Below are 15752 nucleotides of genomic sequence, written 5' to 3' on the forward strand. Positions count from 1 at the left end.
CCATCCTTATTTAGCCCAAGACAATGGGTATGATTTGTTTTTTGTTTGTTTGTTTTTGCTTTTAATTTATTTTTTTAGTTTTTTGAAACATACTTATTTTTTGTTAAAATGTTTTTATTGAAGATAACATTTTGCTTTTCTACAGCATATTCTGATCACTGTTTCCTTTTCTTCTCCCCCCAGATCTTCCCCACCTCCCCACCCATTCAACTCCACATCTTCTTTCTGTCTTTAGAAAACAAACAGGACTCTACCCAGCAGAGTATTAAAGCAGATGCTGAGACTCAATGCCAAACTTTCTCATTAATTTTGAAAGAGCCAGATGGCGAATTACTAGTACCCATCCCTCATTCAAAGACAAGTAGACAGATTCATGCAGCCAATGGCTTCCTTCACCCCATACAGAAACGCAGGGACTGCTTGTCGACTGGACCACAGTTCTTGTTCCGTGACATGGTTTAATTTTGTCCTATTTTTGCAAACCTCAAAATTCAGAAAGGGGAAGCAGAGCAGCTTTTCATTTGCCAACTGCTCGTATTTACCACAAATTCCCATGCTGTGTAATCATGAACACGTCCAGGGAAAATGCACTAACTGCTTGAATGTCAAAAGCAGACAGTGAAACTTCTGGAGAAGACAGCTGGTGAGAGGTTGAGCCTGACATTTCCCAGGAACAGAGTGAGCTGGCCCAGGAGTAACAGCACACAGGATAGGGCCCTGAGCAAAGGTAGGAACCTTGGGTTGGATTAGAACTCCTGGGGGAGATTGTGCCCAGGAACTGGATTGTCATCCTGCCTTTTCTGTTGACGACCTGTATAAACTGGAGAGTCAGACGCCCATTTCGGCTTCAGTTTACTCACTTGCCAAAAAGGAAACCACCCTTAGATTTCACTCGAGATTTGGTGTGATGACTTTCTAGAGTTTCCTGTATTTCTCCATTGTTGCAGTGCAGTCTTACAAAACATTTTTTTCAAGGAAGACTGGAATTTGAGAAAATGTTGAATCTGGAAATGATGGTTCTTATCTAATATTGCAACACAGAAAAGTCTTGTGTACAATGGTGTTTGCCTGAACAGTAGGGGTTTTGGAATCCTTTTCTTTTTTTTAATTTTTTTTTAAATTTTTCTTATTAGTTACATTTTGTTAACTCTGTATCCTGCTCCCTCATTTCCTCCCAATCCCTCCCTCCCTCATCTCCTCCCTGCCCCTTTCCAAGTCCACTGATAGGGGAGGACCTCCTCCCCTTTTCTCTGACCCTGTTTTATCAGATATCTCCAGAACTGGCTGCAAAGCCCTCCTCTGTGGCCTAGCAGGACTGCCCCTCCATTGGGGGGTGGGGAGGTCAAAGAGCCAGCCATTGAGTTCCTGTCAGAAATAGTCCTTGTTCCCCTTACTATGGGAACCAATTGGTTACTGAGCTACTACAGGCTACATCCAAGCAGAGGTTCTAGGTTATATCCATACATGGTCCTTAGTTGAGTGTCAGTCTCAGAAAAGACCCTGTGCCCAGATATATTTGGTCCTTGTGTTGCTCCTATCCTTTCCATGTCATACTAACTCCCCTTCTTTCATATGATTTGGAATCCTTTCCAAAATCTGTAGATGACTTCCACTTCATCTCCACATAATGAATGCTGAAGGACAAAACATCCTCTCCGTTGTTGGATTTGGATGTGATGGTGTCAGTTAGCAGACATACTATAAAATGTAAGAAACTTCATTATGTAGAGTTCCTCCTAAAATGGCCATATATATCCAAATTTAAGTGAAATAGCTTAAATTCTGTAAATTTGTCTCTATGCTATTGTAAGTAGATAACTGAATACATAAAATTAGCATAGTGTTTTAAAGTGCACAGATGTTTCTTACAGCATTATTCATACTGACTGGTAAGAAAAAAACAGAAGCAATCAAAATGATCATGAATATGCATCCAACTTAATGAAACATAATAATTTGAATTTATCATTTGAATTTTTAATTACAATTAAAATCTAGTTACTTAATTATAGCATTCTAACCACTGGAAGTATATGATTCGGTAACATCAAAATCATTCATGTTGTGACTCCTTCATGACCATCCAACTCCAGAACTGGGTCATCTTTCTAAAGTGGAACCATATCCTCTAAACAGCTGCTCTTCAAACCTTCCCCAGCCCTTAGCAGCCACCATGCTACTTTCTACAAAACTGAGTAACTGGGTACCTCATACATAGAATCATGCAGCACCTGACCTTCTCTGATTGACTTCACTATCATTTTGTTTTTGAGGCTCACCAATGTTTGTCGTATATGTCAGACTATATCCTTCGGCTTTCATTCTTAAGGTTGTTATATTAACTAGCAAAGATGTCTACTGACAAATCAGTGAAAAGGACTTCTACATGGATGGAATGACTATTTGTATAGTGTTATAATTTGTGTAAAATCATAAAGAAGAGAGAGAAGTGATGAGAAATAGAAGAACATAAAGGATACTGAAACTGATGGTTTTGTATTAATTATTGAGGAGTCAGGAATGTTTGGATTCCTGCAACATTATTTTTTTAGTTGAAACTGTTGTTATATGTTTTTTAAGAGGTCAATTTTAAAATAGCAGATAATAAATGCACACGATGTGGACAGGCTAAGGAACATAAACTTGGCATCCCGTTCCTAATTGGAGCTTAGAATAAAGCATGCAATATAGTTCTTGGATATGAGACCTGGCAAATCCAGGAAAGAAATGAGAACTAGAAGCCAGGCATGGTGGTACACACATGTGATCCCAGCAAACCGGGAGGCAGAGACAGGCGGATCACTGTGAGTTCAAGGTTACACAGAAGAAACCCTGTTTCAAAAAACAAAACAAAACAAAAAAAGAAATGAGAGCTAGAGAGACTGGTTATTAAGATGAGTTGAACAGAGTCCAAGACAGCCAATGCTATACAGAGAAACCCTGTCTTGAAAAACAAAAAAGAAAAAGAAAAAAAAATATAAGTTGAAGGGCATTATATTGATGTATTTAGCAACAAATTCAATTCAAACCAATTCAAAATCCCACTTTCCTGACATGAGAGAAGTTCTGGAAAGAGACACCCTTTAGCACATTTCTCCAGGATGCAACAAATATTCAGCTTCCATTAAAGTGCCATAAGTCACAAAATTCTGGGGTTCATTTTGGTACTGTTGACGTGGTAGAGCAGTGTTTGTTCCTTGAGTGGAACAGTTAACATTGGGAAGGAAGAAAAGGCACTCTGAAGAGAATTACTGTCACATCGAGGAAAATATTGCAATATCCTGAGCCCAGTTAGACATAGCTCATGCACCTGCAGGTCAGGCCAACACAGACTAACGCTAAGTATATTTACTATAGTGTATCAAACAAATGAGATGTGGCAGATAAATGCTTTTTGTGACTTTAATGAAATGAAATAAACTTATTAGTCCTGAGTCGCTAATATATGAAATGGACTTAATGACATCTAGGATGTAAGGCACTTAGAAGGGTTAAGACCTTTGCTATTCCAGTGCCTGGACTTCAATGTGAGTTAAATACGCATTTTTACTGATAGTCACTAACCTGGTAGAAGCAAAGGGCAAATTCTAGATTAGACGTGTTCTTTTTGTAAGACAGGAAAGCACGCTCCCGATAATTTAATGGACAGAAAAGGAAGAGTGAAGGACTGGACGGCATATGCGTAGTTTCAGTGTGATGTCCTGGGGGATGTGATGTAAGACCGCACATAGAGGAGGCAGAGTAACACAAGGCAGAGAAAGGGAGCCGAAAGAAAAGGCTCTGCAGGACAGGCCGTGGGGTGAACACGCTCGGGGCTGCAGGCAAATTCTGTTTAGATTACTAACCTCCAAACTGTGGAGTTCCTTGAGATGTTTACAGTTTCTCCCAATAGCGTGTTTCTTGCTTATCGTGGATGGCATGAAGCGAGCAGTCTACTTCTCCTATGCTCCCCTGAAACTCAAATGCAGTTTTGTATCTAAGAAACAAGCCACGGTCATCACACCAATTCTCATCTAAAGAAAACTCTTTCTTCACTCCCTGAAGACTCTGGTGCCTGTTGGTGTCTGTCAGTCAAACTCTGTGAACTAACCATGTCCAGTGTCTCTTCTAGCTTCGTTGGCATCATGCTTGGCTTAAAGAGGATTGGGTGGGGCTGCCTCCCAAAGGACACTGTTATCCACAAAAGAGAGAAAGCTGGACACACATACCAAAAAGAAGACTTGATGATTGGTGTGCCTAACGAAGCCACAGTTCTTGGGGTAAGTCTATCTCATTTAGAAGGAGAACATGGGAGAGGCATATTAAGACTGTCCAAACTACAGAGCTGTAGTGGGTCTAGAAGCATCATTGACTTGTTTCTGGCTGATTCCACCAACTAACCAGAATGTGAAATGCAGCTTTATGGAAGCTATATTCTCCTAGTGTTTTCATTTAGAATAACTAAAGCCTCTTGAGCTTTCCCACCAGAACACGACATAATTAAGAAATTAGTTTCTGCTCATTGTCTTTAGTGGATATTTCTGACTTAGCCATATGATTTTACTTAGCCTGATTAAGTTACTTGGAGTTTGTTTTTCAAACATTTTGAGATGGCCCCATCTAGATCGCTTTCATCCACATGTTTCTCTGTATCCACATGAGCAGCTGTAAGACATTATCCCTCAAAGGCAGGCCCTACTCATCATAGGGTTCTGAATATTTCCTGTTAAAACTCAACCCCTACTCCTTCCCACCTTCAGAAACCTTCCCAAATGTTTCTTCTGTGATGCAGGGTCCCCTAACACCATCATACCCTCTTAAAAACATACTTAATTGAAATAGAGTTAAAAATCCCCGTTCAAATGTTTGGGCTAGGTAACCTAAGTATCTCCAAAAACAGTATAGACAATGTAGCCTCTTGGTTGTTTCTGAGGGTTTGAGGAAGTGTTCTTACTGCTGAAGACTCTGCACACATAGGAAACGGGACTCAAATGATTCAAGTCCCCTTCCTTTGGTTAACTTCCATATTTCCAGAAAATTTTACGTCAAGGAAGAGAAACAAAAAGTTATACACAACTGCAAAACCTCTGAACCACAATGCTGACCAGCATAGCAAGATATGTGTAGAGGTAAAGTAAGTGGCACACACATGTCAGTGGTAACCAACAGCTGTCTAACTGGCCTCCTACCCAGCAGGAGGTCAGGCAGGCCTGGCGTTGGAAACCCAGCCAGCCTCCTAGGAAGTCACAAAACTTAGAAAATAATTTACTGCAGCCACTTTGCTAGACCAGCATAATTCATTACTACATCTTTTCTAAACCTTAAGCACTGGATTCTTCACGCCTTGTCTTTTCTCAAATGGCTCACTTTTTTGTTGCACCTCAGGTCATTGAAATGAAGTCAGTAGTGTCTCTGCTTCTCAGGACTCTAAGATCGATCGTTTAGCTTTCTTCTCACCTCTCAAATCCCCACTTCAGAAACTAATGTCATCCTGTTAGGTGACTATTTCATGGTCCACATGCAAAGATCTTGGCCCTTATATCACTACCACTGCTTTCAACGGATATAGACATAAATACAGACAGACTGACTGACAGATAAAATTTTATATGTGTGTGTATATATATATATATATATATATATATATACATATTTCATATTTGCCTGCTGATTGTATTCCTCCTTCCTTCCCACCCTCTTGCTGGCTTTCTTTCTCTTCCAAATATTCTTCTTCTGATTTGTATCCTGTGTGTGTGTGTGTGTGTGTGTGTGTGTGTGTGTGTGTGTGTGTTTACATATAGTACACAGCTATAGATTCGGTATATAAAAGAAAGCATGGAATTTGTCTTTTTCCTCCCATTGTTTTCTCTTATCTCCTACCCCTTGGACCATTTCCTCTCCCCTCACACTCCTTCTTCTATTCTCATGTTCTATGTATATATGTACATGTATATGTGATATATTTAAATGTATATTTTGCTTATTAGAGAAGACAACAGTCTTAGTTTTCTTAGTATGATGATCCTTAGTTCCATCTATTTCACTATTAATGGCATTATTTTATTCATCTTCATTGTTAAATAAAAATTAAATGTGAGGACCACGTTTCTTTTTCCATCTATCTACTGATGGATATCTAAATGGTTCTGTGCCTTGGCTATGGTATAGCAATGAGCTTGGATGTGCAGGCCTCTCCCTCAGGGAAATATCCAGGATTCATCATTTTGGTCATATGTTGGTTCTAATTTGGTTTTGGTTTTTTTTGAGGAACCACCATATCGATTTCCACGGTGGCTGCATGGGTTTACATTTCCAGCAGCAGCAGTAGGAAGTTCCTCTTTCCTCACAGCCTCATCAGATCTGTTATCATTTGTTTTCTGGAAAATAACCAGTTTGCCTCGGATGAGAAGGAATCTGAAATCAGTTTTCATTCACACTCCTCTAATTAGTCATTAGGATGTGGAATGTACTTTTTAAAAATATTTGTTGGCTATCTTCTTTTGAAATTGTTTATTCCATTCACTAGCCTATTTATTGGTTAATTTGTTTTTCTTAGTATTTAACTTTTGGGGTTCTTCATAGGATATGTAGTCATCAATAGTTTTATTCATTTTGCATTCGTTTTCAGACTGTCATTTCACTCTGGTGTTTGTTTACGTTGCTAGGCAGTGATTTTTTCACCCCATGTAATCTTGTCAATTTTCCCCATTGTTATCCGGGCTCCTTTTCATAAAATCCTTACGTATAGAAGTATTTCCTGATATTTGGCTCTACCAGTTTTCAAATTTCAGACTTTACCTTAACACAGTTGATCAATTTTGAATTAGTTTTATGGAGCTGAGGGATGGGGATCTCTGGTTTCCCCAGCACCATTTGTTGAAGACATCTTTGTTAAATATTAGGTGGCTATCTCCATGTAAGTGCTCTTCTATTTTATGAGTTCTTTCTATTTTATTCCATCTATTTAATCTCAAACCTCTATCCCTGATGGGACCCATCCTTGATTACATGTTCTAGTAATACTCTTTCCCATTGCCATGGAACTTGTCTTTACATGGTGTGTGTATGGTGTAAGATTCTACCACAGACTGACTTTCATTTGCTTCTTGCCTGCCTCTCGGTACATTGGTATTCAATGAGGAATTGTGGTTATTCGATGAGGAATTATGGTGATAAATGACTTCTCCTGGTTTTGGTTGCTCTGCCTGTGTATGAATTATAATATATATTCAGCAGTGAATAAAAGTATACGAGAGGCCAAACAACATTTCAGTCTTGAAATTTGGGCAAGTTTGGACAGCTTAATTCCCTCACGTTTCTCACCCATCACAAAGATGTGATGTGTACTTAGGACGCAGACACTCTTGAACAAATGTAAACAACGCTGAAAACTGGTACTGTGAAAAAGACACAATGATTCTTAACATCACATGATGTCAAAAAGATGACTGACAGCACTGGCAATTTGATGCTCAAAGACTCTCAGTTGAAGCCAAGGTCTATACTGAGACCTCCTATAGGAAGTTCCTTCTCTATACTCACCTAACTCGGCTCTAGTCCAGGTAACTTTTCCCATTGACTTTTCCAAAAAAGAAATGGTTTGTGAAGTAATTGCAGAATTACAATGTTTACATAATAATCTCCTGAGTTTAATGAGCTTTTCAAAAAATAAAAGAGCAAAATTTTGGATTTTTCTCTTATTTCTTCCTTGTGGGCTTTCCCCTTTAATATAGAGATTAATAACATATTTTAAAATCTTTATGAATCAATGCATATTCAAACAATCCTTTGCATCTACTTAAGGCATATTCTAGAAGTCCATGTCTTGTGTGTTACAGACCATCCAGATACTATGTGCCCTGATGATTGGAAGCCTGGGGGGCATTTTGGTGGCAGCTTCCTACTCTGCCTACTTCACCCCAGAAGTCTCCACCACTTTGATGTCTGGGTATCCATTTGTTGGATCCCTGTGTGTAAGTAAAGTATGATCTCCAAGAGAGTATATGTTTTCTAAATATACAGCAGGCACTCAGATGCAGAATGGTTTCATCTTCAAGAGAAAAGGGTGTGGGAGAAAGCCAGCACAACATTCCTGTCCTTACCCATGTTCTGTTTCTCCATTCAAAAGTCAGCACCTTGGGAGGGGTCTGAATAGGACAGGAGGCAGAAGAAGACAACACACTGGGAACATTAGCATACTTTTAATCTGACGCCACATCCTGTTAGACAAGAAGATGCTTTTTCGTAGCCCTCTCTGAGACTTTGAAAAGGCCAATGGATTCTAGCCATTTTATGAGCAATCCACTAATCAGGTAGAGAGTGAGTAGGCAGATTAAACAGTAAGCTTGGACCTCTAGCAGATACCACAGGTTTTGCAGACATTTATCTCCATAATGACAAGACTTGTGTGAAACCGAGGGATTCTTCTACTTCCAGGTAATCTTGGATATCTGTAGATACGGGCTTTTTGTCCTATGATGGTTCGTAGACAAGGACCTACTGAAACTTATTTTCAGAGTAGCTAGGCCCAACTTACACTTCCTACCAACGAGCAATTTTCTTCCATAGAGAATCTTGTAAAAATGAGGGAACGGGGAAAATCCTGAGAAGGTGAATTACACAAAGGTTTTTCAGTTACCATGATTCCAGCATGGGCACAACTACACAAAATGCAATGTGCACCTGTCCACAAAGCACAGTTTGTCCTTGACTTCACTATCTAACCAGTGGTGGCAGCCTCCACACTTCTCAGTGAGCTCTTGCTGGTTCATTCTTGGCTCTTATTATTTGTAACTACCCAGTACTCAAGCCACAAGCATAATCAATGTTTCAACTTCCCAGACCACCAGCCCTCTGCTTTCTAGGCCCCTAGTACCACTAGAATCAAATGCTGGCTTCTTGGTGGTTATAATGAAAATTCCATATCTGATCTTGTCATCCTTACTTCCTAAACTCTGGGTAATACTCAATCCACCTACACCGACAGCTTCAGCACCATAGTTTTCTGTCTCTTGTTCTTTCCTGGGTGCTTTTGTTGGCTTCTTTGTCTGCATATTGTTTCAAGTCTCAAGTCTCAAGTTGCTGATCTGCCTTAACCACCTCTTTCAATTTAACAATTCAGTAACATTTGCCAGGAACATGTTACATTTTGTCTGCAGCAACTGTTGCTTTCATAACATAAACCCAACCTCCATCAGCCTATTTTTCAAAATCCATATAACCATCCCAAGCAGATATGAAGCCTCCTTGGCAATATGGGCATGTCATTCCTGCATTGTTGTCTCCCTAAAAGTTTTCCATTCCTTTTTTCCCTCAGTGATTTGAAAATGGCTTAGGATAATTCTCTTTCTTTTATCTCTCTCCTGAACAGTTTGCCATTGCTGGATTTATCTCGATTATCTCTGGGAAAATCTCAACCAAACCTTTTGTAAGTAAGAAGACCACCAAACTCCTGTGGGTTGGAACAGTTAGAACTTCATAGTTAATCCTTCTAGTTGCAATCCTCCATTGTACAGTTTAGGGAAAGGAAGCTCAGAACAGGTTAGGGAGCATTTTCTTCAGATGGCCCACTGGCATAGCTAGGAGGTTACTTCTGAGGTGAGTGTGTTCACTTTTCACATGTGATGGGAGAAAAACTGAAACCCAGAGTGGAAAGGGAATTGCCTGGTCAAGCAGAGAGAGATTAGTAACAGCTGAGATGGAAGTCTACATTACCTGATTCCAAGCCCAGAATTAGGACCCCCATCCAACGCTGAAAACTCTTCAACCATCCCATAACTCCTGGGTTCATACTGCAGCTTCTGTTGTCTGAGCATGTGCCAGTTCCTAAAGCTGCTGTGTGTTCTCAGCCAGCGGGAGCTGGACCCTGTGTCTTCTGGAGTCAGGATGTGGCTTTTCCACCTTGGTGTCTATGTGGTAGGAGTAGAAAAGGCTGCTACTCGCAGAGGCAACAGGTTTAGCCACTTCCTCCTATGGTGTTTTCAAGACTCTGCAAATCCATTCATTGCGTTATTTGGGAATGGGCATAGCAAGATCTACAGGGACTAAGCCCACACACCAATACTTCTTGCCCTTTCACAGAGGGCCACAGAAGGTTCACATCTGTCAATTGTTTAGTAAATGAAAGTACACATTATCTTCCTTAGGCCTGATCATCCTCTAAAGTATCTATCCTCTACAGTTTGCTTCCACTATTCACTAAAGCTGCTTCTTTATGTAAAGTAAAACTCTATTCTGAGTTCTCCAGAGGATGCCAAGGCCATATTCTAAGACGTCTTCAAAGGAAGGCCAATTCTAAGAACATTGGGGAAGCCAGTGGAGGGAGATACTGGCAGCAGGCTGAGGAGCCTGCATGAGTTTCCAGTGGCGCGGAGAGTCAGGAGACCAGATCGTGGGGAGCAGCTCACACTGGACCCCTTGGCACACATTTCCTAACTGTCTTAACTGTCTGATAAGTGGTCACAGATTATATAAGAAACAATTCCAAGGAAGCACCATTGCAGTCTAATAGACAGAAGGAACAGAGAATCCTGCATCAAGCCTGTGATGAGAATCCAACCAGAGTCTCTCTTCCAGGCACTGAGCAGCCTGGTCTCCAATGCAGCAAGCTCTGCTGTTGCTGGAATCGGCCTCTTCCTCCTCACCCATAGCCTGATAGCCCTCCGGAGTGCCTTTCCACACTGTAATTCCGAAAAGGAATTCCTGTCCTTGCTGACTCATTTGGAATCCCACCTGTGGATGAATGAAGGCAACTGTCACCTGGATGATGTCAGTGCTATAGTAAGTAGTTCCAGACTGAATATCTTGTCATGTAAAATCCCAGCATCTTCCCTATGGGTAGTTTCTGCTTTCTCAGCAGTATCTGGTCACGTTGGTCTGACTGTCTGGGGCAGACAGGAAGAAAACTGACAAACAAGTATGACAGACAGTTTGCAGACTGGGGGCAGGGAAGTGCATGGAACACTGCAGAAAGAAGGGAAAAGGTGAAGAGATGAAGAAAGTACAACGGAGAGTCTTAAGCCACAACAGGTGATGCTATTCTTTGTTAGGAACTTTGTGTTGGACTTGAATTTGGGGAGCTCTTTTGGATCCTCACCTGGAGCTGGAAAGCTCAGCCCACTAGAGATATTTGCCTTCTGGTCACATGTACTCTGAGACTGAGAGCAGACTCAACGTGTTTAATTTCCCTAAATGCACAGTGCCCAGGGCTGGAAAAGAAGAAAAGGGGGTGGGTAGGAGGCAGCTAACCAGTAGATATGACTCCTTGGAGACACATCATTGTTCTTAGGTAGAATTTTCCTAGCACCTTTGACAAATTTGACAGCTACCAACTATTGATAGTGACAGGCCTGGCTTAGTCCATTTTCTAAATGTAGGATTATAGAGTCTAAGTCACAACAAAAATAAGGAGGAAGGTCATTCCTTCATGGCTTTTCCTACTGAAGCAATGAGTGATTAAGCTGGTGATATCTCTCATTCCCTTGTGGCCTTCTGACTTAGGAGTCCTGGAGAATGAATGGAAGTTTTTAGACTCATATCTCTCTATGAGTCTGACCATGGAAGCAGATCAAAAGTGTTGATCTGGGAGCTTGAGGAAGTGAAAGAGAACAGACACGCATCTAGTTGGAAGTAAGCAGGAAAAAGCCCAGGAGATGACACTGCAAGACAGACAGCGACAGCGTAGGGCAATGTGAGAGAAGCACCTTCCTACTAGGCCACTGCTTTAAGTAAGATTAACTTCAGGACATCAAATAGTCACCTACTCTCATACAAGTAGAGCCAAAGGGGGGAGGGAGGGGCTTTCCTCAGCATCAGAAAAGCTGCAGCATGGCAGGGTAAGCCAACCTCAAAGGGATGCTAATTTTTAATAAATACAACATTAACCTGAACTGAACAAAACTAACAGATTCTGTGTGTGTGTGTCTGTGTGTGTCTGTGTCTGTGTGTGTATTTAAGAGTGAAAGAAATAAAAAGGACCCAGAGAAAGGAAGAAATGAAGACAGCATAGGTTGCAGAAGCTAACAAGGATTCTAAAGCTAGCTCATCAAACCGGAAAACTGGGGGAGACTACACAGAAATATATGCCAGAGGTTAGGACACAAGAATTGCAATGCCCGGGGCAAGAGAATAGGGTTGTCGGGCTCAGAGGAGCATACACAAAGAACCCTGCATATGTATTAGGAATCAATATTGAAAATTCGTTTGACTTGTGACTGTCAGACAAGGAAATGAAAGTCAATATCTCATGAAGTTTCAGGAATCCCGGCCATCAGCTCACTCAACCCAGTGCAGACGACACATCTAAACTCAGGCTCCATAGACACTAGAGGTGCATCTAAAAAGGGGAACTTAAAACTGCTTCTGTATCTCTGATATTCGTAAGGTCCTCACAAATCAGACTTAAAACAAGTGTCTAGGGAGATATGAATAAATCCCACTTATTGGATTCTCACATATAAAAAACACACATGAACACCATCACATGTGTACTTAAACTGCATAATAAAATATTAGAAACGTGAGAAAAACACTCAATCCTGAAAGCAGCAGCAGGAGGTAGAAAAAAGATGCAGGTTAGTAGCCTAAAAATTGGAGATCATGTAGTCTTTTGAACAAAGACATATGAAAATACAGTCTTAGAAATGTAAATAAAACATAATTGAAAACATAATTGTTCTGATTAGCTTTAGAGTGATCTGGGATGAGAGTCCTTCAACTGAGAAAATGCCCTCATCCACTGTTCAGTGGGAAAGCCTGTGGTTGCATTTTTCTTGATTGATGATTGACGTTGGTGGGGGGGGGGGCGTCCAGCTCACTGTGGGAGGTACCACCCCTGAGCTGGCCATCTTGGGTGCTATAAGAAAGCAGGCTGAGCAACCCAGTACTTAGTGTTCCTCTACAGCCTCTGCTTCAGTTCCCCCTCCAGGCTCTTCCCTTGAGCTTCTACCTGATGTCACTTGGTGATGGTCTGTTACCTGGAAGGAGAAGAAACTCTTTCCTCTCCAGGTTGCTTTTGATCACGGTGTTTTATAACAGTAATAGAAACCCTGACTAAGACAAAACCAAAACACAGCAACGGGACAATAAGTCCAAGGACAGGGGCTCTTGATAAAGCAGAACCATGACTAGAAAGAAAAATCATTGAAATTTAAAACTGAGATCAGAGAAAAGTAGCTTTGATGCATCTGAAGAAATATCTCATTACATCATATCAAATTTGAAAGATCTGAACGACACAGGTTGAAGTTACACGGAAAGGTTGAACATGAACATGAGTTCTAACAGAAACGAGTGAGAAAGAAAGCTATGAAAATATAATTACCTGAGAATTTTTAAAAACTGAAGACATGAAATTGCATGCTGAAGGAAGTCAAGGAAGACCCTGTAAGAGCAGGTGAATTCAAATCCACATCCAACACAACATGAAGACACAGCACCAAGGACAAAGAGGAAATGGTGAAAGCAAGCACAGGTAGATGACTGGTCACTCTTCTCTGTGTGATCACTGAGAAACCTGAGTGAGAGAGCAGAGAGAAGGACTGAGCCATTGTCACCGCTGCTTCTGGTCTCCACGGCTAAGGGCTTCAATGTCCACCCCCACCCTGCCCCTACCCCACTCCCACCCCATCTCCTCTCAGGGGCCCCAAAGGCTTAGTGTGGGGTCCCAGGCAGGCCTGTGTTGCTTTGCAGAGTGCTCTGTCCGTGATGCTCATCTTCACTGCGCTGGAGCTTTCGTTAGCTGCATACAGTTCTGGCTTTTGGTGGAAGCAAGTCTACTCCAACAAGCCTGGGGTAAGTACCTGATATCTCTGTGGCATTTGTTTTGTCCCCACTCTGAGCCGCAATGATACAGACCCAAGAGATCAGAAGGAAAGTTTAATAACCAAAGTAAAAGTTCATTGAGTGATTGCCTGGGATCAGATGGTCCCTACAGAGCAGCAGAGCAGACAGAGAATCCCTCCCCAAGATACTAGCTGGTGGGGCTGGAGAGATGGCTCAGAAGTTAAGAGCACTGCCTGTCTTTCCAAAGGTCCTGAGTTCAATTCCCAGCAACCACATGGTGGCTCACAACCATCTATAATAAGATCTGATATGTAGGCAAAACACTGCATACATAATAAATAATTTTTTTTTAAAGACACTAGCTGGTTCTAGAAGTTAGCTCGTGAAATTTCATGAATGCACCAAGACTTAGATAAGAATATACTGGGGAGACTGAGAGTTTATACAGCCTTGTTCGTGTCATGGATGCTGACAGCTGGCTTCTTAGAGAGTCTGTGTCCAAGCCTTTGCTAATACGACTTTGCCAAGACTTTATTGTTGTTTTTCTGCTCCTCCCCTTGCTTCCTCTTAGCCCCTTGTTTTATAATTTCAAAATGTTTTTATTTCTCCTAAATGCTACAGCAAGAAAAGAAAGTATTATGATTTGAATAAATTATGATTCAACTTTGAGGCTACTAGAAGCAACAAGATAAGGAAATGGAGAAGGACACTGATTGAGCTGATAGTTCTGAAACTACATTATTATGACAAAGTTGCAACAATATTACTATAATATGCATTACTATACTTGAAAGAAATAGATGAAAATATCTTAAATTCTACTCCCAAATCACAGTGTGAAAATCTATTAATACATTTTATTGTTCTAGGGTACATTTTTCTTGCCTCAGTCACAAGATCAGACCCAACCTGTTAAAAGCAGTTTGTTGCAGTCATGGATATGAAATACAGAAGAAGAAGGAAGAAATCCAGTGTTCATGCAGAACACAGGGACTTTCCTGAAATCTCAGCCTTGGTAGATTTGAATAAACATCTAAAGAAAGTTTTCACATTGTACTTTCAATATGAGTCACATTATTTCCCTTGAAAATCATTTTCTCAAAGTCCAAGTCAGCAAAATTCTATGAGCCCACATTCCACAATGACCACAAACTTTATAAATGTCTTCAAACTGTCTGTTGTTAGATGAGAAAGTGTGCGCTCCTGTAGAGTTGGAAGCTGATGAGGTCATGAGGCTGGGTATGGTCTTTCTCTGTGCTACTTGCCATTCTTGCTATGAAACATTAGACAACGGACATCACAAGAACATCTGAGAGCCTCTGAAAACATGACAGCCTGTGCAGGGCCCTGGGTTTGGTCTCTCAGCAATGAGAAGTAATAAGAAATCATAGCCAGGCCTGACAGTTCATGCCTGTAATTTCAGAAGCTGAAGCAGAAGGACTGCCATGAGTTCAAAGTCAGCCTGGGTACAGAGGTAAATTCTGTTGAGTGAAAATGACTTATTTCTGTCTCATTTAATGATTTGACTATATATATGTGGATATGGACTGTATTTTGGACTTTGCACACACTAAGAAAGTTTTCTACCCCACTGAGTTATAGCCCCAGCACAGTGCTTCAAAGACTGTATTCACAGTATACTCTCTCAGCTACGTATTAGACCGAGGAAGATATTAGACATATAAAAGCAGTACAACTTTGTTGCTGATTTGAAAAAATCACCATTGCTCACTCAAGCAATAGAGCTTTCAATGTTGCTCTCCAGAGAGAAACGTGCAACTGAAATAAAAATGTACGCTTTCCAAACATTCAAATATGCTATCAAAATTCAGTGGTTTATAGATTAGTTCCCTACATACCTGGGAACAGTAAAAAAGACAACCAAAGTCTATAGTGAACTCAGAAATCAGAGTGTAAAGAGATTTGATCTCTTTTTCTTGAGATTGTGTGTGTGTGTGTGTGTGTGTGTGTGTGTGTGTGTGTGTGTGTGT

The 15752-nt window shown here is 40.8% G+C and overlaps 1 protein-coding gene across 1 annotated transcript; it reads left to right on the plus strand.

The window, feature by feature from the left end:
• The first annotated feature begins 573 nt into the window (after positions 1-573).
• Ms4a7 (membrane spanning 4-domains A7) lies at positions 574-14771 on the plus strand. Its single transcript, XM_055613802.1, has 7 exons — positions 574-727; positions 4112-4259; positions 7818-7952; positions 9350-9406; positions 10555-10758; positions 13669-13770; positions 14631-14771. The coding sequence occupies exons 2-7, from the start codon at positions 4125-4127 to the stop codon at positions 14703-14705; spliced, it is 708 nt and encodes a 235-aa protein (XP_055469777.1). The 5' UTR covers positions 574-727; positions 4112-4124; the 3' UTR covers positions 14706-14771.
• Positions 14772-15752: the final 981 nt, after the last annotated feature.

The sequence above is a fragment of the Psammomys obesus genome, unplaced genomic scaffold, assembly GCF_907164565.1.
Source record: "Psammomys obesus unplaced genomic scaffold, mPsaObe1.curated_primary_1811, whole genome shotgun sequence".
In the NCBI taxonomy this organism is placed as follows: Eukaryota; Metazoa; Chordata; class Mammalia; order Rodentia; family Muridae; genus Psammomys; species Psammomys obesus.

Bases quoted from the DNA above. Each gene is read 5' to 3' on its own strand.
- Ms4a7 (XM_055613802.1), top strand. From the start codon at position 4,125: ATGCTTGGCTTAAAGAGGATTGGGTGGGGCTGCCTCCCAAAGGACACT. The intron at 4,260-7,817 runs GTAAGTCTATCT...TGTGTGTTACAG, and splicing joins ACGAAGCCACAGTTCTTGGG to ACCATCCAGATACTATGTGC. The intron at 10,759-13,668 runs GTAAGTAGTTCC...GTTGCTTTGCAG, and splicing joins TGGATGATGTCAGTGCTATA to AGTGCTCTGTCCGTGATGCT.